This window comes from Girardinichthys multiradiatus, chromosome X (assembly GCF_021462225.1).
Source record: "Girardinichthys multiradiatus isolate DD_20200921_A chromosome X, DD_fGirMul_XY1, whole genome shotgun sequence".
Lineage (NCBI taxonomy): Eukaryota > Metazoa > Chordata > Actinopteri > Cyprinodontiformes > Goodeidae > Girardinichthys > Girardinichthys multiradiatus.
Window position 1 is genome coordinate 14,369,653 of NC_061817.1, and position 24,460 is coordinate 14,394,112.

The window sequence follows — 24,460 nt, forward strand, 5'->3', positions numbered from 1 at the left end:
TGGTTTTATCTAAACATTTTAATGGAAAGTTGAGTGGAGGGAAAACATGTGGTAGAAAAAGGTGCACAAGCATCAGGGTCCACAGCAGCCTTGAAAGGTTTGTTAAGCAAAGTCCATTCAAGAGTTTGGGGGAGATTCACTAGGACTGTAGCTGGAGTCACTGTTTCAAGGGCCACCAGACACTGACCTATCCATAACATAGGCTATAACTGTCACATTTCTGTTGTTAAGTCACTACTGAACCAGAGACCAGGGTCAGTGTATACCATTATGGTTTCTGACTTTTTGATTCTTCTTGCTCTGTGAAGATATCATTGCCATCTGCATCAGTTTTGGTCTCTTTGTTCTCTTGAGCCCCCAATAAGATCCAGAGTTTCCCCCTGCGTCCGGTTAAACTGAAGAGTTGTTCCTCCCATATGTCACCTTATGTTTGCGCTAAATGGGGACAGCTGAACATCACCATTGGAACACTATACCCACAGTAAAACACAGTGGTGACAGCCTCATGATCTGGAGTTACTTCTCTTCTGATGGAAGTGGGGTTTTTTGTTGAGGTGGATGAAATGATACTCAGTGTCCTTTAAAACAGATTTGTCGCCTCTCCCCAAACCTCGGTTACATGTTTCAACACACTATGAAACACCAATACTGTAAAAGATTATGCATATTTATCATTGTAGATCTATCAAGTAATACAGATGGGAAAACATTCGATCATAATGTTAAACTAGGATAAAAAAGCATAATATAAAATGTGAAGCAGCAGATAAACAGTAATTATGAAGCCAGTCTATGCCAAACAAAGCTGAATCATTAGTGAATCCAAATATAACTGCTCGTGTTTGAAGATTCAAGAACGATACATGGAATAACACCATCAGTTTTATCAATGGGCCTAAATGGTGGGACAGATATTCTGTTTGGATCCTTTGGATTCTTCTGGATTTAATACAGACACTCGGCAATTAGAAAACAATGTGCAATTAATGGCTAAGAACAAAATAAGTATTTTACAAATAAAAGTTTAAATCCGTATATTTAGCATTGTCTTGTTGAGTGACCTAGAATATGGGTTGTTATTGTTGTAAGACAACTTTCTCAGTTCTTTTTCTCCACTGGCTCCTTGCTGCTCTCTGTTTTGTGGTTCAGCATTTTAAAGACTTTTGATGCCTTAAGCTTTCCTTTAGACTTCTTCAGCTCTTTCAGCACCTCCTTCTGAAAGCCTGCGAAGAATCCAGGAGACCTATCAGTTAATAATGAGGTCCCTCATAAACGTAGTGCACAGGACACCTTTGTAAAGTAACTTTGTATGTAAAAAGCATTTTTACTGATATCTCACCCTTGTTCCTTGTGCTTTCAACATCTTCATCTCTTTCTCTAAAGACAAAAAAAAAAAAAACATCGTTTTACACTTTCACCCGGTGAATGTTAACAACATTCTTTGTTTTTCCCCTGTATACCTGTCCTGATCCAAGCTGCTGATGATCTGGTTCCTCTGTTCAATGATGGTGACCAGCTCGGCCATCAGCTGCTCTTCTCGGCCTTGGTCCTCCTGACTCCAGTCTTTCTCTGATAAAAAAAAAAAAAAATCCATGGAAATTTAACAGAGACCCATGAATCAATCGTGTTTACACTATTAGGATGCATAATACTGACCAGAAAAACAGAGAAGCCTACCGGGTTTATTGAGAAGACATCTGACCTCATACTCAACATCTGCTTGTCTGTCCTCTAATATTAGCTGTTTCGTGCTGGAAAACAAAACAGGGAATTAAATCACCATATTTTGCCTGTTGAATAATAGTGTCATATACAGCATACAGTGTCTTGCAGAATCTCATCTTCATATCTCTTCTGTACGGGGATTGCCTCCAGTTATTACAAGCTTGTTTTCCAGTGAGGGAGAAGCCACCCCACCCATCACAGTTCCTCCACTAAAAGCTGTCTGGCAATGGCAGAGAGGGTTTGCTCTGCTGTTTAGCCCACAAATGAATTTCTCTTCAAATGTAATGCCATTTAATGGGAAAAATAGGCTTTCAAACAGTATAAGATTTATAGCAAAGAAGGAGAGTAACAAAAAATTCAAACAAACACAAATTTTCTTAGTTTTTGTGCACAGTTTACTTCCAGCTTAGTCAGACTGGATGGAGAGCATCAGTGAACAGCAGTTTCCTCCATGGTTGTCCTTTATTGAGCTCCATCTGTCTTCCATCAACTCTAACCATCTTCCCTATCCCTGCTGAAGAAAAGCATCCACACAGCATCATGCTGCCACCACCTTCCCTGGCCTGTCAGTTTAGGTGGACTGAAAGGTTAGCTCTGTGCGATGTCCAAAGCTTGGAGTATTGTTTTATACTCTACCCACCCTGTTTTTTCCTTCTCCTTAACTTTCTCCCTGATCTGTTTGCTGTGTTCCTCAGCCGTTATGATGCTGTTTGTTCACTAAAGTTCTTTAACAGATCTCTGAGAATTTTACAGAACAACTGGCTTTATACAGAGAATACACCGAACACAGGTGAACAGGGGTTGTCATATTTTAGTTGTTTTTTGGGTGAAAAATGTAAAAACCACATAATATTTTTCTTGCATTTCAGTTCTGGACTTTGAGTTAGTCTATCACAGAAGATCTCAAGACGATTTAACAAGGTTTGTGTTTTTAATGTGACATAATGGAGAAGTTCATTGTGCTCTATACCAGAGGAGAACCTTAGTCTAGTCTACTTACCAATAGACCAGTTCTTTACTTTTGCACAGCAGAGTATGTTGCTCATGGATAAGACCGAGCCACTCTGTCAGCATCTGTTCTTCTTTACCTAAAATAGAAACAAATGCATTTGCCAGAAATTATAAATCAGTGCAAAAAAGCTAGGAAAATCAATCTATCCATAAATTCTTTGGGAAGGAGCATGAGATGTACCCATCTTGCAGTCTCGAATACTCCTCTCCAGTTCGACTCCTCGTTGTTCCAGGGCTCCCAGTTGTCCATCCAAGTTTCTCATCTGCATCTCCAAGTCCTCCGTGGAAACGCCGTGGTCTGTCCTCACCTGTCGTGCACAAAGATAGATATAAGAGAACATTTCAGCAATGGAAAAACTCAATTTGTTTTTCAAAACACCTCAAACATATTATGAATGCAAAGAACCCATACTGTAACTAAAAGCATCAGAGGTTTATTTAAATTCAGCCACCGTACCTGCCTCCTGATGAGAGGGAAACCATGTCCAGGAGCAGGCCCGCGAGTGGACGACAGGTTCTGAAGTGTCTTTGACCTGGACGGTTCGGGTTGTTGAGCCAATGAATTTGTTTTACAGAAAAACTAAAAATAGAAAAAATAGATCATTTTGGCATCCTCTTCTATCCATCCATCCATTTTCTATACCCGCTTCTTCCGTACAGGGTTACAGGGAAGCTGGTGCCAATCTCCAACAGTCTACAGGCGAGAGGCGGGGTACACCCTGGACAGGTCGCCATTTTGGCATCATCTTAATGCAATTAAATATGGACTCTTGAAATAGTCTAGTAAGTATTGTATGGACATTGTGGAAATTAGAAGATTACATTTTATATAACACTTTATTACATGGAAATTAAATTTTGCACACATCCTAACACCCGCCATCATCTGTGGTGGTTGATCTTTGGGGCCTACACTTTTTTATAAATGATTTGGGACAATAACTAACTGCAGCCAAAACACATTTACAATTCATATACACTGTATAAAAAGGACATGTAGGCTGTTGTTTTCACTGTCTGACATTAAATTTGACTAAACCTTCCATGTTTATTAGTTCTATTTGTCAAATGCAGAGTAAACATAGAGATAATCTTTCAGAGATTTTTTAAGTTACTTTCTTGAAAGTCAGAGGTTCACATATAATAAGGCTACTATGCCTTTAAATCATTTGGAAAGCCTACATAATGATGTCAAGGCTTTATAAGCTTTTGATTAATTCACAACATTTGAGTAAACTGAAAGCATACCCATAGACATATTTTAAGGCAATACTGGTAAGAAAGAGCCTTTATTCACAGTGAAAGGAGTCCCATACTGACTGGAAGGCCACTCCGAGCGGAAGAAGCCTTAACACCAAAAGCATCATAAAAAGCAAATGTACCCTTTAGAAATGTACTTGGGGACAAATAACTTAATTTTTAGAGACATTTCCTGTGGTCTAAAGGAACTAAAACGCTTGAAGGCCAACGTTACATTTGGTGGAAAAAGGAGGAAGCTTGCAAACGTGAGAACATTATCCCAACTGTGAAGTACAGAGGTGACAGCATCATGCTGCGAAGGCATCGATACGGCCGTAAGGTCTGCGGTACCTGTCGTGGCGGCAATCTCCGAACCCGGTGGTGGACACCTGCAGTAAGGGATGCTGTCAAACTAAAGAAAGAGTCCTATCGGCTGTGGTTGGCTTGTGGGACTCCTGAGGCGGCTGACGGGTACCATGAGGCCAAGCGTGCTGCGGCCAGGGCTGTGGCAGAGGCAAAAATGGTGAGACCATGGAGAAGGACTACCGGTTGGCCCTGAAGCGATTCTGGCAAACCGTCCGGCGCCTCAGGAGGGGGAAGCAGTGCTTCGCCAACACTGTTTAGAGTGGGGTTGGGGAGCTGCTGACCTCGACTGGGGACATTATCGGGCGGTGAAAGGAGTACTTCGAGGATCTCCTCAATCCTGCCGTCAAGCATACCCTGGTGGAAGCAGAGGCTGGGGACTTGGGGTTGGACTCTTTCGTCACCCAGGCTGAAGTCACAAAGGTGGTTAAAAAGCTTCATGGTGGCAGGGCTTGGGGGGTGGATGAGATCCGCCCTGAGTAATTCAAGTCTCTGGATGTTGTGGGGTTGTCATGGTTGACACACTTCTTCAACATTACGTGGCGGTCGGGGACAGTGCCTCTGGACTGGCAGACAGGGGTGGAGGTCCCCCTTCATAAGAAGGGTGACCGAAGGGTGTGTTCCAACTACAGGAGTTCACACTCCTCAGCCTCCCTGGTAAGGCCTAAGGAAGGGTATTGGAAAAGAGAGTCTGGGTTGATAGCTGTACCTTGGCTTCAGGAGGAGCAGTGTGGAACACTAGACCAGCTCTACATCCTCTACAGGGTACTCGAGGGTTTATGCGAGTTTGCCCAACCGGTCCACATGTGTTTTGTGGACCTGGAGAAGGCATTTGACTGTGTCCCTTGCGGTGCCCTGTGGGGGGTACTCCAGGAGTACAGAGTCGGGAGTCCTTCATTAGGGGCCATCCGGTCTCTGTACAAGCAAGCAGGAATTTGGTCCGCATTGCCGGTACTAAGTCGGACCTGTTCCCGGTGCATGTTGGACTCCGGCAGGGCTGCCCTTTGTCACCGGTCCTGTTCATAACCTTTATGGACAGGATTTCTCGGCGCAGCCAAGGGCTGGAGGGGGTCTGGTTTGGGGACCAGTAGATTTAGTCTTTTCTTTTTGCTGCTTTGACGTATTTGACGTGATGACGTGGTCCTGCTGGACCCTCTAGCCAAGACCTACAGCATGCGCTGGGGCGGTTCGCAGCAGAGTGTGAAGCGGCTGGGATGAAGATCAGCTCCTCCAAGTCCGAGGCCATTGTTCTTGACCGGAAAAGGGTGGCTTGCCCTCTTCAGGGGATCTTGGGTTCTTGTTCATGAGCGAGGTGAGAATGGAGCGGGAGATCGACAGACGGATCGGTGCTGTTGCCGCAGTAATGGGGACGCTGTGCCGGTCTGTTGTGGTGAAGAGAGAGATGAGCCGAAAAGCGAAGCTCTCGATGTACCGGTCGGTCTATGGCCATGAACTTTGGGTCATGACCGAAAGAACAAGATCCCGGATGCAAGCGGCTGAAATGAGCTTCCTCCGTAGGGTGGCCGGGAGAGAGATAGGGTGAGGAGCTCAGCCATCCGGGAGGAGCTTGGAGTAGAGCCATGCTCCTTCACATCGACAGGAGCCAGTTGAGGTGGCTCGGGCATCTATACCGGATGCCTCCTGGGCTCCTTCCTCAGAGGTGTTCCAGCAATGTCCCACCAAGAGGAGGCCTAGGGAACGGCCCAGGGCACGCCAGAGGGACTATGTCTCTCGGCTGGCCTGGGAACGCATTGGGCTCCCCCCGGAGGAGCTGGAGGAGGTGTCTGGGGAGAGGGACATCTGGGTATCTCTACTGAGTCTGCTGACCCTGCAACCCGGGCAAGGACGAAGCGGAAGACTCAGAATAGATGCTGAACATAAAGCCTTCTAGAACCCCAAAAAAATAAAGTATAAATATATATTGGATTTTTTCTCTAGTAGTTGCATCTCTTACCTTACTTTCACACGACAAGACGGAGAAATTGTCCTCATGTAACCCTGAAGGCATAGAGTTGGTTTCAGAGCACTGAGATAGTATTGCTGGCACAGACAGACTTCTGGGTAAAATGGGGCTCTGTGCTGAAGATAACAGCAGTTCTGATGCTGATTCTGTCACATCTGATGAGCCAGTCTGACCACTGTCTGCAGGTTCTTCGCTGCTTCCATTTGACCCACTGTCAGCAGTCACCCCCTTAGCAGGGTGAGTTTCTACACCTTCGTATTCCTCTTTGAAACGTCTCCCCGGACACTGTTCATTCGGTCTTTCATCCGTATTCGGCTCAGACTTGCTGGCAGGTTTTTCTCCATCATGTGAACCAACCTCAACATTAGCGATATCACTATTCTCTGGATGAACAGCAGCCGCAGAAGGTTCAGTCTGATTGGCTGACGCATGTTTAGGAGCTTTCTCCTGAGCCTCATCAACCTCCTCCTCTTCGTCAAATGGATTAGGATGATACGTTCTGGGTCTGTTCCATTGAATCTGTGTATTAGAGACGGATTTGGACCGAGGTAGAGGTACTGGAGGTGGAACAGGAGGCAGCTGAGTCCATGGTCCAGGATGCACGATGGTCATCCAAGGATGGTTGGTTGTCACTTTAGGGTTTGCGCTGCATACAAGCATTAACACATGGAGAGCAAAAACAGGTGATGTCACAGGTTTGCTCTCACACTATTTTAGCATTTCCTGTTTGAAACAGGCACTCATACTTAAAATTATAATTTCACTAAGTCTCACTTAGGCTTTTTATATAGGAGCCATCTGAATCTCCATTGGACTCTTGGATGAGACAAAACAAGGGACCATGAAGTAAAAACCCTTTTTATCATGAAGGATTTCCTTTTTAGTAAAATAGGTCAGTAATCTCTAAATGTGCATGCTGTCAAAATTCTGAATGTGAAACTGCTTCTACTGAGCAGAATGGTTTTAGGTTTATAATACACTGAATAAGGAAAAGAACAGGTTAAATTTTCACATTGTATTTAAGGTATTTTAGCCTACTTCATGTTGTAAGACAGGTTCTGTTTAAGGTGTTTTTTTGTTGTTTATTGTACAGGTCAAGCAATAATCAGGCCTGAGTTAAACTAGTGTAAAAAAACCAAACAAATATGGTCAATCAATGTTAAAACAATTAGTTTGATGATCTAAAATATTTAAGTTTAACAAAAAAGCAATAACAGAAGAAATCTGTAGTGGTGGGGTGGGGGGCTAGTGTACGTGTAGCATTGGGGGCAGCAGAGAGTGCTGACGTTTTTACAAGCAAACTAAAAACATATCTTTTAGGCCTGACTTTTAATCAGATAGAAATGTAAGACAATAATTAGTTACCAGGGGTTTTCAGCATTTAATCTAAAAGAAAACCCTAACTAAAGCATACAATATATAAAACCAGCAACTTTTGAATTGTTCTTTCTGCCATCAGTTTTAAATCAGTTTATCAAAAATGTGCCTTATATTATTGTTTCAGTGAGACCAAAATAAAGTCTTAGTACACTTACATGCAAGAAGGATGTGGTTTAGATTCCCTTTGGGTTTCTGAAATCAGTCCACAGAAAAAAGGGGGAAACCAAAAATATCTTATTTTGATGCTTTGTACTGCCATGTATCAGATAAAGATGGAAAATGAACAGACACAACGTCATTCAGAGAACGTTAAGCAGCTAAAGTAAAACAGTGTTGTTTACCTACAGCAGGGGAGCTGTTTATTGTTTGAGCAGTTCTGGACCTGGGTCCAGGAACAGGAACAGGAACCACAGAGGAGTCCACGCTTCTCCTGGGAGCTGGGACAGGATATGCATTTCCCTCCGTTGCTTGTGTTGAGCTTAAGGAGAGCTCAGAGGTCTTTGATGCCGTCTTTTGTCCCTTACCGTCTACCACAGTGAGTTCAGCCAGTCTGCCCCGTGACTCTGCTCTCTGAGCATAACGAGGCACGCTGCAGATAGCCAATCCACTCAGAGAGTAAAGACCTGTCTGGAAAGAACCTTTAGGCTGATTATCAGCAGATCTAAATTGTTGGTTGCTGTCAAAACCAGCAGCTTTTTTGTCTGTTACATGATGAGTGCAGGTGAAGGACTTCGTATCACTTCCCTGAGAATAGGACCCCGGTAAAAGAACACAGCTGCACACTTTGCACCTGAAAGATAAGTGATCAAATAAAACATGTTATAATATTAAAGGTCTCACAAACTTTACAGTTCAAATGTGCTGCAAATACTGAATAACGTGCATTGCTTGAAAGGCACTCTATTAATTTCTAATGTGGTGCCTTGCAAAAGATGCATGTGACTTGAACTTTTTAATTTTTTACATTACATCAACAAACCTCCATGTATATTATTGGGATTTTATGAAATAGACCAATGCAAAGTGGAAGGAAAAGAGCACATGATTTTTACAAATAATCTGGAGAGCCTGATGTTTGTATGTATTTAGCCCCCTTTACCTTTACTCTGATACGCCCAAATATGCAACCATCTGCCTTCAGAAGTCACCTTATTGGTAAATTGACTATTAGTTGTATACTATACAAAGCATTTTCCATCAAAACATATTCCATCTATTCATTGACGTTTATGGAGGATAGAAGAAGCAATAAGAAAGCCATTGCTGAAAAAATTAAGAGTTCTGTTTGCAGTTAATGTCATAATTTGGTTGGGGCAGCATGTAGAAGATCATGCTCTGGTCAGATGAGACCAATATTAAATCGTTTGCCCTACACTCAAAAGGCCTATGTGCTGTAAAAAATTGACTTGCACATCGCCCTGAATGCACCAGCTCCTCTGTTAAATATGGCGATGGCAGTATGATGCTGTTTTAGTGCTTTTCTTCAGCGGGGACAAGGAAGCTGGTAAATAGAAGGAGCTAAATAAAGGGTAGTTCTGGAAGAAAACCTGACTTAAGACTGGGAACAAGGTTCAGCCTCCAGCAGGACAATGACCCCAAACATACAGCCAGAGCTACAATGGAATAGTTTAGATGAAAGCATTTCCATGCATTAAAAGGCTTAATCAATGTCCAGAAATATAAATTAAAGGTGACATTTGGTCTCTATCTAATCTGACTTATCTTGAGATATTTTGAAATAAATAATGAGGAAAAAGTTTAGTCTCTAGATCATTTTTGTAAAACAAAAATGCAAAAAAGCATTAATCATTTTTCTTCCACTTCACAATTTTGCCTAACTTGTTACCTGTCTATGTTTCATTAAAATCCCAGAGAAGAGTATTACAGTTTGTTGTTGTAACATAACAAAAACGCAATGTTCAAGAGATATGAATATTTTTGCAAGGCACTCTGGAAACACAGGCAGGCATGTATTACAAATGTCACCAGGGGTCACTTGAGACACATTAGAAACGTTGAGTCAATTTCAACTAAATGAAGGCAGTAAAGATAAGTGTCTCTCACCTGAAACAGCTGCGATGGTAAACCTTCCCACCAATCAGATGTCTCTGTATGAGATGTATCGGCTTAAAACATAAATCACACTCTACCCTGGTCCTTGTGTTAACATAACCTGCTTCTCTGGTTTCCTGTTCAGTCAGGCTCTGAAAGCAGAAAAGAAACCAACCACTCAGACGGAGAATGTTCCGGCTGATGCTGCAAGGTGAGAGAGAGCAGAAGCTAGAAGACACTACCTTTTGGCTTTTCAGCGTTTTAGAAACCTTTGTGATGCTTAAAACATGTGATGGCTGTGATCTGGAGGGACCTGTCAACAGAGAACAGTTTGGGAAATGAAACCTGAGGCATGTCTGAAGATCTCAGTCACATGAATTGCAGAGTAAATATATTACAGTAAATTAAACAAACAGAGAAGGAGCCATTTAAAGTTACTTCAGGGTCACTTTGTAGACTGTTGCCTCAAAAACAACACTTTTCAAAACAGGTTTTCAAAATCTTACGATTCATATGCTAACAGCTTTGCTAACACTGCAGTTGGTTGAAATCATAGCATACAGCAGGGGTCCTGTGTCAGCTCTCTGCTTGATTTTCTTCCCTATTTCTTAGACATGACTTACAAACATTGTTAATGTGCAGCTGATTGTTGTTCTAGGCCTGACAAATCTTCCTTTGTCCTAAAATTGTCTACTTTACCTCCATTTAGTTTTTCAAGCACATACTGAGTATCATGTTGTCATGGTCGGGTACATGAACAGGACTGAAAATGGGTGAAAAAGGCAGCCTAAGTATTAATGAAGACTGGTAAAAACCTGGTAAACTATTTATCAAGATCACTTTTACAAATTCTAGAAATCAGTGGGGGAAAAGCTTCTATATTAAGAAATAATAGTAAAAAAAAAACAACACTTATGGCAGTGATCTCAACAGTAGTACTCCTAACTATCAATTTATATATATAAATATACATTATATATTAGAAATATATGTAATATAAGCATTTTATTTATTAACCATTATTTTTTATAACCTTCACTTTTAACTTGATGAGAGTTTCTAGGAACTTCTACTTAGTAATCTACGACTTTCTTTCCCTCAGGAACAAATATGATGTGACACAGAAGCCCATTCCTTCTAGCCACTGCCTACAAGGCTGGACTCTGACCCTTATTTATTTTGCCACCAAACACAGTGAGCCGGATGTTAATGGAGATAACAGATCTCTAAAGCTCATTGTTCGAGAACTGCGGCATTGATAGCATTTTGGGGTTACTAAGTCTCCATGACAACCGCTATCTATATGCCAACTGAGTCCTTTTGTCAGATGAGACCAAGACTGAGCTTTTCAATAACAAACTCTGCAGGTGTCCACTGCAAAGTACAGTGGAGAATCTGTAAGGCTGTGGGCCCGGGAGCTATATACATCGTTAACTCTGAAATACTCCAGAAGTTTTAAAATATACATTTTTGGCCTAAGAAAAAAAACAAAAAATTGATCTTTCAGCAGGATGGTGATGCAACACAAAATGGCCAAGTTAGAACAGAAAGGGTTCACCAGACATACCTTCTTCAGTACCCAAATCCTGACCTAAATCCTATAGAAACCCTGTGAGATACGATGCAGAGAAAAGATCATACGAGAGAAAACAGGATGCTCGACAATTTTTGAGGAATTATATAAAGATATATTTTTAGGGTACAGACTTTTAGATTAAGAAGTGTCTGCAGTCATTAATAATTCAATGGTTTTCTAATAGGAAGGGAAGGGAATATGGTTATTGTTTGTTAATAACAAAAAGTCACGACCCCAGTCCAACACAAGTGAGCAGATCATGTGAGAAAGCCCCGAACCGAAACCGTTGAAGATACTCCAGTACAAAGAGGTCAGACCAGATACTGGAACAAAGGTTTGTATTCCTATTGCAGTCTGAGAAATGTGATATTTAGCTACTAACCTCAATACATAAATGATAGACCAGAATTGTCACAGCTTCCCTTTACCAATTCTCAGGTCAAAGGAAGTCCACAAACTCTTAAACATGGTTGTTTTTCAACAAATACACCTCAAAAAGTGCTTTTGAGCATCAGAGTAACCGTCTGCTTATCGTTTTACTGCAACAATCAAAGAACAACACGTGTAAGTAAAGACAATAAATAAATAATTAACTGAAATAAAACAGGTTACTCTCAACTGACCATGAGACTTTCCACTGAAGAAGTTGTAGTATTGAGAAATGTAGGTGATGACACTCAGAAAGTCAGGCACGCTGGTAGAAACCATATCCTTTGGGTCCAGCAGAGGAGGGATTCCCAACTTTGCTTCAGCAACCTCAAAAGCCTACAGATCCAAGAGGATAAATTAGTTTTCACCAACACAGGGTACATTAAACACAATGGTGCCTGAGAAATTCTTTCCGTCTTATCTGCCGACAGGGATGCAAATGACTCACCAGCTTGTTATTTTGAAAAACATTTTCCCTGGAGAGAGAACTGAAGTCTCTGGAGCAAAGTGAGAAGAAAAGAGAGATGTCATAAACTGTCAGAAACAGATTAAAAAAGATGGTGGATTATCATAAACATAAAGTACCAAACAAGCAACATTTATGAATGACAGATCACTCATTACATAAGACTGGAGAAAGCAATACTACAGTGCCTTAAACAGATATTCACATTCCATGAAGATTTTTGACATTTTATGATGTTTCAGTCACAACCTTCAGTGTATTTTATTGTGATTTCATGTGATTAAACCAGCACAGTAGCGCACAAAAGTAACTTGGAAGGAAAAACTAAATGAAAATCTGAAAATTGAGGCATACATTTTCATTGAGACCCCTTTATACTGATATGTTTAAATAAACTCCAGTGCGATGATTTGCCTTCAAGAGTCACATAAACAAAAGAAAACTTGGGTCGATATTGATATCCAATATTAATGTTGCAGTTATGGTAGATAACCAATATTAACCAGTATTATATATTTCGTGTACATTTCCCGACCCTTCCGACACAGTGAAAAAACAACCACACTGCTGACATTGCTTCTCTGCTTTGGATAAACACCCCACAATCCAGCACTGCATCACTCTTACTGTCACACGCCCAAAAAAATAAAACCACATGGCCACCCCCTCCCAAAATACATATACACAAACGTCACCAAGATGGAAATAAACAGCTGTTGTTAGTATTGGCCTACTTTTACATATCGAACTGATACCAATATGTTAAAAAATGGCTAACATTGGCCAATACCAATATGACGTTAATGCAGATATATCATGTATTCCTACTACATAGAGTCCACAAGCAAGGAGGTAACTCTGGGGGAGATGCAGAGATCCACAGCTCAGATGAGAGAATCTGTCAACAGGACAATTCAGTTGGGTTTATTGATGTAGCACTAATTTACAACAAATATCATGTCAAATGATTTTTGCACTAAAAACAGGTCCAATTCAATTCCAGTTACAGAATTAGAATAAATCACATTTATACTAATACAATCTAACAATTTAAACAGATTAGATTTATTGTCACAGTCCAATTAGATGCTAAATGTAATACAACACAGGCAAATGTAATGTATAATGCCAGCCACCATCTATGTAAGGAAGCCTGCCAATTGTACTGAAAATAACCTTGGACCAGTCCCTCCACCTGACCAAGTATTTGGCAACAGGGGGATAACTGGGATTGACAACTGTTAATGTTGGACTCCACAAATCTGGAAGAATGGCAAAAAGAAAGCTATTTTTTAAGCAAAGCCATATTAAGTCCAATTTGCCACAAGCCACTAGGGGACAGAAGAGATCAAAATTATACTTTTTGCCCTAGATACTATGTGTGAAGAAAAACGAACACTGCACATCACTTTGAGCACAATATCCCCACATTGAAACTTGGTGGTGGTAGCATCATGCTGGGGGGAAGCTGATATTCAGTATTGACAGGGAAGATGTTCAGAGTTGATGGGCAGATGGATGGAGCTAAATCCTGGGCAATCCTGTAGCAAAAAAACTGTTAGTCTACAACGACTTGAGATTGCAGTGGAAGTTCACCTTTTAGCAGGATGATGACCGAAAACATACAGCCAGAGCCCCAAAGGAATGGTTTAGATCAAATCATATTCTTGAGTTAGAATGGTCTAGTCCAAGGCCAGAAAAAAAATCCAATCGAGAATCTGTGACAAGACTTGCAAACTGCTGTACACAGATTCATCTCCATCCAATCTGAGATCTATTGAGCTACTTTGCCACAAAAAACATTGTACAAAAAGTTATTGGTTATTAGTTGTGTAAAACTGGTAGAGACACCGCTCAGCTGTAACTGCAACAAATTGTGGGTCTGCATTATTTTAAGGGTGCTTAATATAAATATACACCACACTTCTAAAATACATTTTTGGGTAAAACATTTAAAAAGTAGAAACGTTTAAGAGGTATGAAAACTTTTAATTAAATTCAATTAAATTCAGTTTTATTTATATAGCGCCAATTCACAACACATGTTGTCTCAAGGCACTTCACAACAGTCAGGTACATACATTCCAATTAATCCTAACAATTGAACAGTGCAGTCGGAGTTAGCTTTTTATTCAAATTGGATAAAAAGTTTTTCTATCTAAGGAAACCCAGCAGATTGCATCCAGTCAGTTACTTGCAGCATTCCCTCCTCCCGGATGAGCATGTAGAGACAGTGGACAGTCACTGGCGTTGACTTTGCAGCAATCCCTCATACTGAGCATGCATGTAGCAACCGTGGAGAGGAAAAACTCCCTTTTAACAGGAAGAAACCTCCAGCAGAACCAGAACCAGGCTCAGTGTGAGCGGCCATCTGCCACGACCGACTGGGGGTTTGAGAGAACAGAGCAGAGACACAAAAAGAACACAGAAGCACTGATCCAGAAGTACTTTCTATGGGAAGGAAAAGTAAATGTTAATGGATGTAGCTCCTTTAGTCGTTTCACCTAGAAAGAAAGAACAGATAAACTCTGAGTCAGTTTTCAAGGTTAGAGTCTGAAAGAGAGCACATAGAGTTTGTTACAGTTAAGCTCAGTCAATCGCCATGTCTAGGAGAGAGAAAGGGTTAAACACTGAAAGACAGGGCTATGTGGATCATCGGTAGAGGGTGAGCATTAAGTTGTTGCCAGCAGAAGCTCGGACAATTCCCCTCTCCAGAAAGGTGTCACAGGCAGACACAGAGCCAGGCCAGGTGTAGCTTCTAGGAAGAGAAAAGAGAGAACAAGGTTAAAAGCTGAAATAACAGCAAACAATGCAAAATTGGAGAGTAGTGTGAGAATGTAGCGAAGAGGGTGAAAGTGGTCGTTATGTCCTCCAGCAGCCTAAGCCTATAGCAGCATAACTACACAGATAGTTTCAGTTCAGATTATTTAGTTAAACGGCGCTTATTTACAACAAAGTCGTCTCAAGGAACCCCACAAAGGGTCCCACTGATGGTCATTGTTATACTAAAAACCACAAGGATTGGGATACCTCCCTCTGTCAGACTGATTATAACCATTGGAAAAGAGAAGGGGTCATACAGGTAGCTGCAGCATTTTGAGTCAGCTGAAGGCTTTTAACTGCATTTTGTGGACATCCTGATAGTAACAAATTACAATAGTCCAGCCTTGAAGTAACAAATGAATGGACTAGTTTTTCAGCGTCACTCCTAGATAGGATATTTCTAATTTTGGCAATGTTACGGAGATGAAAGAAGGAAACCCTAGAAACCTGTTTAATATGGGATTTAACACCAAGGTTTTTTACTTTATTATCAGAGGTCAATTTAATGCCATCTAGGTTAAGTGATTGACTAAGCAGTTTCTTTTTTAAAGACTCCGGTCCAAAGACGACAACTTCTGTTTTGTCTGAATTTAGAAGCAAAAAATGTAATGTCATCCAAGTTTTTATATCTTCAAGACATGCTTGTAGTCTATCTAACTGGTTGGGCTCATCAGGATTTATGGATAAGTAAAGCTGAGTATCATCAGCGTAACAGTGAAAATTTATCCCATGCTGCCTAATAATTTGACCTATTGGAAGCATCTACAGGTCCTTCTCAAAATATTAGCATATTGTGATAAAGTTCATTATTTTCCATAATGTCATGATGAAAATTTAACATTCGTATATTTTAGATTCATTGCACACTAACTGAAATATTTCAGGTCTTTTATTATCTTAATACGGATGATTTTGGCATACAGCTCATGAAAACCCAAAATTCCTATCTCACAAAATTAGGATATTTCATCCGACCAATAAAAGAAAAGTGTTTTTAATACAAAAAATGTCAACCTTCAAATAATCATGTAGTTATGCACTCAATACTTGGTCGGGAATCCTTTGGCAGAAATGACTGCTTCAATGCGGCGTGGCATGGAGGCAATCAGCCTGTGGCACTGCTGAGGTCTTATGGAGGCCCAGGATGTTTCGATAGCGGCCTTTAGCTCATCCAGAGTGTTGGGTCTTGAGTCTCTCAATGTTCTCTTCACAATATCCCACAGATTCTCTATGGGGTTCAGGTCAGGAGAGTTGGCAGGCCAATTGAGCACAGTGATACCATGGTCAGTAAACCATTTACCAGTGGTTTTGGCACTGTGAGCAGGTGCCAGGTCGTGCTGAAAAATGAAATCTTCATCTCCATAAAGCTTTTCAGCAGATGGAAGCATGAAGTGCTCCAAAATCTCCTGATAGCTAGCTGCATTGACCCTGCCCTTGATAAAACACAGTGGACCAACACCAGCAGCTGATACGGCACCCCAGAGCATCACTGACTGTGGGTACTTGACACTGGACTTCTGGCATTTTGGCATTTCCTTCTCCCCAGTCTTCCTCCAGACTCTGGCACCTTGATTTCTGAATGACATGCAGAATTTGCTTTCACCCGAAAAAAGTACTTTGGACCACTGAGCAACAGTCCAGTGCTGCTTCTCTGTAGCCCAGGTCAGGCGCTTCTGCCGCTGTTTCTGGTTCAAAAGTGGCTTGACCTGGGGAATGCGGCACCTGTAGCCCATTTCCTGCACACGCCTGTGCACGGTGGCTGTGGATGTTTCTACTCCAGACTCAGTCCACTGCTTCCGCAGGTCCCCCAAGGTCTGGAATCGGCCCTTCTCCACAATCTTCCTCAGGGTCCGGTCACCTCTTCTCGTTGTGCAGCGTTTTCTGCCACACTTTTTCCTTCCCACAGACTTCCCACTGAGGTGCCTTGATACAGCACTCTGGGAACAGCCTATTCGTTCAGAAATTTCTTTCTGTGTCTTACCCTCTTGCTTGAGGGTGTCAATAGTGGCCTTCTAGACAGCAGTCAGGTCGGCAGTCTTACCCATGATTGGGGTTTTGAGTGATGAACCAGGCTGGGAGTTTTAAAGGCCTCAGGAATCTTTTGCAGGTGTTTAGAGTTAACTCGTTGATTCAGATGATTAGGTTCATAGCTCGTTTAGAGACCCTTTTAATAATATGCTAATTTTGTGAGATAGGAATTTTGGGTTTTCATGAGCTGTATGCCAAAATCATCCGTATTAAGACAATAAAGACCTGAAATATTTCAGTTAGTGTGCAATGAATCTAAAATATATGAATGTTAAATTTTCATCATGACATTATGGAAAATAATGAACTTTATCACAATATGCTAATATTTTGAGAAGGACCTGTATATAGTAAAGAGAATTGGCCCAAGTACTGAGCCCTGTGGTACTCCACAATTAACCCTGGAGTTTTAAAATTATTTATCATTTACATGAACAAACTGGAATCTGTCAGACAGATAAGATTTAAACCAGCCTAGCGCTGTTCCCCTGATCCCTACAGCATATTCCAGCCTTTTTAAGATAATTTTGTGATCGACTGTATCAAATGCAGCACTGAGATCTAACAGGACAAGTACAGAAACAAGTCCTTTATCTGAGGCCATAAGAATATCATTAGTGACTTTCAGCAGAGCTGTTTCAGTGCTATGATGAGCTCTGAAGCCTGACTGAAACTCTTCAAACAGGTCATTGCTGTATAAATGCTCACACATTTGATTAGCAACAATTTTCTCAAGAATTTTAGATAAGAAGATTGGAAGAGTGGATATAGGTCTGTAATTTTTCAAGACATCTCGATCAAGCGAAGGTTTCTTAAGTAAAGGTTTAATTACAGCTACCTTAAAAGCTTGTGGTACATATCCATTTACTAAAGATAGATTAATCATATCTAAAATGGGGCTGGTAATCAGAGGGAACACTTCCTTAAATAATTTGGTTGGGATTGGGTCTAACATACAAGTTGAAGGTTTAGATGAAGCTAATATTTCTGATAACTCAGGAAGCTTCACAGGATCAAAACAGTCCAAACACAAATCAGATTCTGCAGTTATTTCCAATGTTGTCTCACTTGCTGAGGATGAAGTAATCATCTTCGGGAGTATGTCAAAGATTTTCTTTTTAATATAATCAATTTTATTTAAGAAGAATCCCATAAAGTCATGGCTGCTAAGAGCTAAGGGAATGGATGGCTCAACAGAGCTATGACTCTGTATAAGTTTAGCAACTGTACTAAAGAGAAACCTAGGATTATTCTTGTTCTCTTCTATTAATGATGAGAAATAAGCTGTTCTAGCTTGGTGAAGTGTCTTTTTACAAGCCATTGTAGAAAACAAATCTGATGATCCCTTCAAACTGGGCCTGGAAATGTTAAGAAGTGGGGTTAATCCAACGGGGACAGCAGATTAGTCTCCACAGTACACTGTGCCAGTTCTCTTCAGCTCATTTAAACAGAAGGTCCATGAAGAGGTTCCAGTCAAGAGAACACACCGATCTCTGCAGGATAGGACCCCCAGAGCAAATAAGCAAGAAAACGTACAACGCTCACTAGATCAGGGACTGAAACCTTTGGTCTACTTACATCAAGTCGGGTCGGTGTTTGTGGATGATGGCACAAAACGCCAGCCCATCCCTGAAAGAGGTTGACATGTTTTTTATTTCCACACTGACGTAACCGGCGCATTGGACGCGGCACCATTCCAGTAGAGCCGTCGGCGATGCCATTTCTTGCGCGACTTTCAGGTGTGGACGAAATCAGCATTTCCCTTTACGAGCCAGACATCTAACAAGAAGCAGAGCAGCTTTGGTTTGGTGATGAGAACAGGAAACGATCATCCTCCTCCGTCAAACCACTAAATTGCACAAACCCTCAGCGTGTGCATCGACTCAACAAAGCAACAAACACGAAGGAAGTTATTTCTTTACACTTAAATGTGCACCTTCATCACATAAATATATCCACGCGGAGCATTAAGAGCGCAGCTTTTTGCGTTGATTTTAGCCACAAAGTTAAAGAACGGTTCTTCCCACTCACAGAGCCGCAGACTCGGTTTCTCCATAAAAAACTACTAGAAAGCTCAACATGGAGAAGCTTTATTGTCAGAATATCGCCAGCGCCACAAAGTCCCCTTAAAAGACCCGATAAAATAGATGTTAATTTGAATAAAATCAGGTAACTTGATCGCTCCTCCTTGTTGTGCTCCACAGTCCATGAACTGCAGCCGCTAGAGGGAGCCGTAGAGCTGCTCCTTTTCTATAATTAGGAGGGAGAGGTTTCCAGTTACGAGATTACTGTCAGCAGCACAGGGCACATGCTTTCTTCCTAACTTACAATTAAGTGTTATTTCTTCCCCTTTATAAAATTAGATGTGTTTTATATCTATATATTTTTTTTGCTAATGACGTCCTTAGTTATTCGTAGTGTTTTATTAGCTGATTCATCTGAAAATTTTAGACCTCATTGAATTACAAGTTCTGTCAGATTAAACGAATAGTGTCTATGAATATCATTTTTTTAGGTCCTGCCACAGATTCTCAATTGGACTAAGACATGGACTTTGACAGCGCCATTCTAACACGTGAATATACTTTGAGTTAAATCCAACCAAGTCTGACCAGCTTTCCTGTCTCTGCTGGAGAAATATTCTCAAGAAAATAGCTGGCAGATTTAGTTGCTCTAAATGTTGTTTGGTATGAACATATCTCTCTTTGTCAGCTTATTTTTGTTTATTGGATGTGGTACAATTTGCAGGTCTGCTTTTGCATGTTAAGGCATTGATTTTCCTAGGAGAGTTAAATTAAAATAAAGAAAGTAATCTAATAATTGCACCATAGTTACTGTATGACTATTTAATGGGGTGCAACCCCTTTTATTTTATAAACCCACAATCTCAGCTAAATAATTTATGTTGAATAAATTAAGTAGTCTGTCTGTTGCAGGTGCATGTACTGCTTGTTATGTTCTACATCTGTCCTGGACAGATCCACGAAGGACATTTTTGACAGATCTGTCCCCATTTCATAGCTGTAAAAATAAATTTCTACCTTGCCAAAAAAATTTCTAAACCTCCATATAGACAGAAAACAATGTCTAACTGTAACTTCCAAATGGACTCTAATTTTCTTTTTAATACAGTTTTTCCACATATTTGAACTTACTTCTCCAGAGAAATCTTTTTTTAGAAAACAACAGTATCTATCATTAAAAACTATGTTAAAACTTTCTATCATTATACTAAAAATTGCAGATTTAAATATATTTGATGGTAAATAAAATATATAGAAAATGTATAGAGAAAATGTATTTAATGATTAGATTTTGCAAGATTCTTTAAACATATGTAAAATATGTTTAAATACATTTTTTGTTTCAGTGTTAAAATATATGTATTGCCTGCATGTGACAGTATTAGGTTTCTCTTTGCACAATATGAACATATAAGTTTTTTCAATATAATTTCTCAAAGCCGGCTCTCGCCACTCAATCATGGTTTTGCGACCCATGGTTTGATGGTAAGCTATATTTACCATCAAATATATTTAATTTTGCCATTTTTAGTATAACAATTGAAGGTTGTAAGATAGTTAACCCAGTAATAATCTTTGGACCAAAGGAAGAGCGTTTAAAAGTTAGCACACAGCTTCAGTTAATACAACTAGAAACCACCAGTCAGGCTAGAAACCTGGGTGTAGTGATTGTCTCAGACCTGAACCTTCAGAGACACATAAAGATAGTAGCAAGGTCGGCCTTCTATCACCTAAAGAACATCTCCAGGATTAAAGGACTAATGTCTCAGCAGGACCTTGAAAAACTAATTCATGCGTTCATCTTTAGTAGAATTGATTACTGCAACGGTGTCTTCACAGGTCTGCCTAAAAAGTGGATCAGACAGCTGCAGTTGATCCAGAACGCTGCTGCCCGCATCCTCATTAGAACTAAGAAAGTGGAGCACATCACCCTGGTTCTAAAGTCCCTACACTGGCTCCCTGTAGCTCAGAGAATAGAGTTTAAAATACTTCTGTTAGTCTATAAATCACTGAATGGCTTAGCACCAAAATATATTACAGACTTGTTGTCAGTGTCAACCAGCCAGACCTCTCAGGTCATCTCGCTCAAATCTACTCTGCAGAACCAGAACCAGAACCAAACATGGAGAAGCAGCTTTTAGTTCTTATGCTCCACTAATCTGGAATAAACTCCCAGAAAACTGTAAAAGCGCCGAAACCCTAAGTTGCTTTAAATCACGATTAAAAACGTATTTGTTTAGAGTGGCCTTTGACTGTGCCATCTAAACATTATTAGTTATGTTTTCAGTCCAACTTTCCTTTAATTTTCTTATCCATCATTCTATTCTCTTTATTTTATTTTTATTTTTTATTAAAATTACCTCTGTTGTTTGATTTTCAGTATCATTCTATTGTTTTTCCGTATGTACAGCGCCTTGAGTGCCTTGTTGCTGAAAAGCGCTATATAAATAAACTTGACTTGACTTCTCTTGATATAAATGTATATACAGTCATATTCAGTAAATTAGAATACACTTTCTGATGAGGCTCATTTGTTAGAATAAAACAATCTTTTGAAAGCCCACATTTCTGTATTGAAAATGTTTTTTATAGGTTTGGTGTAATATTCTAATCTTACACAAAAGGGTTTATCTGACAACTGATCCTCTCACCTGAGTGATGTCTCTGCAGCTCCTCCAGACCTACCACGGTTCCTTTGGCTGTTTTTCTTATTAATTCTCAGTGAGGTATCCAAAATACTGCAGTAACAGAATAGAAAATACACTTTCTAGGACGGATGTCCCCTTTAATGCGAAAGTGGCACAAATGTTTATTGGCACCAGTGTTTTAAAATATTTATAATACTAATTCTTTACAAATAATAACTGGTAAAGAATTTCATAGAAAATTAAATTCCTTTTTAGTTCCTTTTAAATAACTGAAAACGTCTCAAACAACGAATATAATTACTTACATACAGTGCCAATTAATAAAAGAAAAGGTGAAGCTGTAATGTTTCTGTCCAGCCCTCCTCTACGTGGCTTCCGCCTCGCTTTACGTGACCCTACGTACATAAATCTCGCAGTGATGGCTGCGCCGCCCGATACGGAGAGTTTGGAGTCTCGTATCAGTAAGTCTTTCAAACTTATCCCTCCGAGTCGGTGTTGCCTGTCGGTCTGAGCACGAACTAGTTATTATCCGTGAGCTGTGGATGAAATGGCAGCGCATTAGAGCCGTACCTGGCGCAGCAGCAGGGGCTCAAAGCCCGTCGCCACGTCCAGGATGCTAACCTAGCTGCGGAGCTGCGGTACCTGGCAGCTGTCAACACTCTGGACACATCCAGGCGTAGCTTTAGCTTCACGGCCGACAGCTGCTATCGGGCTGTGGGCGGCCGAATGAGGGGGGCAGCGTTTTTAAAGTCACCTATGTTATAACACGGCTTTGACATGGTTATGGCAGTTTTAACTCGTAAGAAAGATCGAGAAAAGACTCCCAACTGCCGACAGAAAGCTAGCTACAGTGACAGTGGTAGCACCTGAGCATTGCACTGCTTTCCTATGCATTGCTATGGCAGGCACCTATTACTATGCACCTCTAAACTGGACTCTTTATTATTATAATTATTTATTTTTCTTCCGTCTCCGTTAATGCGGCCCGAACCGCTGCGTGCACCCCCACAATATATACATCAAAACGACCGGCTCGGTCCCGTGAGGTGTGCTGTTACTTTTATTGGCGTTTCGAGTTACCATGGCGACGTAATTAATGAAAACCACCCCCCAAAATCCCATAGGAATGAATGGAGTCAGGAGAGGAAGGAATCCTCAAAATTCACTGTTTTTGAGGCTCTACTGTATCGCCATACTTTCACCTAGAAACAGTTTAACTTTCAGTTTGTAGGAAAATCCGCCGGCTCTTCAGAAGTGAAAACGGTTTGTTGATAACTGCTACGGTTTCTCTAAAATTAGACTCCAAGCGACACAAAGTTTGCGAGAAAATCACACTCTTAACAGTGGAGATGGCAGTTACTAGAGTGTAAAAAGAGGGGATTTTTTCAGGAAAAATGAGTTTCAACTGCCACTCACGGCCACAGACTTCGCTCTACAGTCACAATTTTCGGTCAGATTGTAGGGCCGGGCCTCTGCTTTCACACAATAACTTCAAAATTGTTCCAAGTCTCATAGTTTTCTGTCAAACACCCCTCCATCGCCAAGAGTCAGTACATTTCTGTAGGCCTTCTCCCATGTATTTTCAATGAGAGCTTGACCTGTAATCCATGAGTGACACCATTTATTTCCATAATCATATTTTATACTGTGAATGACATAGAGCTATGAAAATCTCCATGATTGGGGACGAGGGATAGCTGTCGCCCACAGTTTAAAAAAATTTCATATACCATGTACGGATTCCCAGATATTAGACTTTGTTCAGGAGCAGGTTCAGGCATTTCTGTCTTTTTCTCCATTTTCCTACTCTTTTCACCTTGTGTTGTGCCTTTATTATTATATTTTCAACAGAAATGTGTTAATATTCTCGATCCCCTGTCCGTTCTGATAAAAACGGTCCAAGAATGACATCGATCGCCCCTACGGTTTCAGAGTTATGGCCAGTTGTTCGGGAGCATGCGCCTCCATGTTATAAAGCCTAGACCAGGGGAGACAGAGAGAGAGGTGCTGCGTGAGTGAGAAACAGCAGGTGTCAAGTTACACTGACGCTCTTTGCTGATTGGCTGATTCATTCCTCACTGTTCTATTTATAGCTCTGTGTATCTCCTACTGTATATGTCTGGATGTGATTCTGTCTTTCTTTCTGCCTCTCTGTGTCTCACACACACACCCACACACACACACATACACCCACACACACACACACTCCCACACACACATGCATGGATTACTATCTTTCTGAGGACTTTGCATTGACTTTCATTGATATTCATTCATTTCTATGGCTTAAACCTGACCTGACACCTAACCCTTTGACCATCTTCATAGGAGGCAACTACATGGCGGCCATGTTCTGTGGGGAACTTAAACAGCATGTACTGCTGTTCCAACACCCACACAACAGTGATTAACCCTAAAGGGCAATTTCTTTTATCAACCCTCCATGCTTACTAATGATTATTTAAAGCTTATAATAACATACACTATGGTTTTAGAATAGCATGCTCTACAAAATAAAAGCCTTTAAACAATAGATGATTGCAGGAGTGGGCTTCACACTAATGTTGGAGCTCACCCAGTGTTGGCCTTTTAAAAAAAGGCTTACTGAAAATTTCAAAATAAAAGCCTCAGTCTTCCAGAGTTACTAGTAATATTTTAACCTGATAATAGCATAGACAATGAATTTTAAATAGCAAGCTGCGGTCCGAGAAGCACGCACCAAGAGGCAGGCCC

The 24,460-nt window shown here is 40.8% G+C and overlaps 2 protein-coding genes across 5 annotated transcripts in view; one reads left to right on the top strand and one right to left on the bottom strand.

Moving 5' to 3' along the window:
* On the bottom strand, positions 1-22,151 carry LOC124862935 (MICAL-like protein 1). 3 transcript variants are annotated; one of them, XM_047357149.1, is made up of 17 exons: positions 22,033-22,151; positions 21,731-21,817; positions 18,634-18,834; positions 12,187-12,235; positions 11,933-12,074; positions 9,976-10,046; positions 9,746-9,885; positions 8,023-8,471; positions 7,837-7,873; positions 6,293-6,947; positions 3,194-3,316; positions 2,918-3,044; positions 2,726-2,813; positions 1,678-1,751; positions 1,461-1,569; positions 1,340-1,377; positions 1-1,223 (listed from the first exon to the last, which is right to left on the bottom strand). In XM_047357149.1, exons 3-17 carry the CDS (start codon positions 18,774-18,776, stop codon positions 1,099-1,101), a joined length of 2,370 nt encoding a protein of 789 aa, XP_047213105.1. In that variant the 5' UTR covers positions 18,777-18,834; positions 21,731-21,817; positions 22,033-22,151; the 3' UTR covers positions 1-1,098. The 3 variants fall into 3 exon arrangements, with proteins under 3 accessions (XP_047213105.1, XP_047213103.1, XP_047213102.1); XM_047357147.1 differs by lacking the exons at positions 21,731-21,817; positions 22,033-22,151 and adding an exon at positions 19,087-19,169; XM_047357146.1 differs by lacking the exons at positions 21,731-21,817; positions 22,033-22,151 and having other exon boundaries at positions 18,634-19,188.
* The window catches only part of LOC124862936 (ADP-ribosylation factor-binding protein GGA1-like), a 15,680-nt gene continuing 13,269 nt past the window's right edge, over positions 22,050-24,460 (top strand). Inside the window, exon 1 of one of the 2 annotated variants that reach the window (XM_047357150.1) lies at positions 22,050-22,188. In XM_047357150.1, coding sequence (XP_047213106.1) covers positions 22,071-22,188 — 118 coding nt within the window. In that variant the 5' untranslated portion in view covers positions 22,050-22,070. The remainder of the gene's footprint in view (positions 22,189-24,460) is intronic. The other variant, XM_047357151.1, reaches the window with a different exon arrangement.

Excerpts from the sequence above, each read along its gene's own strand:
- LOC124862935 (XM_047357149.1), bottom strand. The coding sequence starts at position 18,776 with ATGGCATCGCCGACGGCTCTACTGGAATGGTGCCGCGTCCAATGCGCC. Across the intron at positions 6,948-7,836 it reads AAACCACATCCTTCTTGCAT|CGCAAACCCTAAAGTGACAA; the intron begins GTAAGTGTACTA and ends GCTTGTATGCAG. Across the intron at positions 3,045-3,193 it reads TCCCTCTCATCAGGAGGCAG|GTGAGGACAGACCACGGCGT; the intron begins GTACGGTGGCTG and ends TGTGCACGACAG.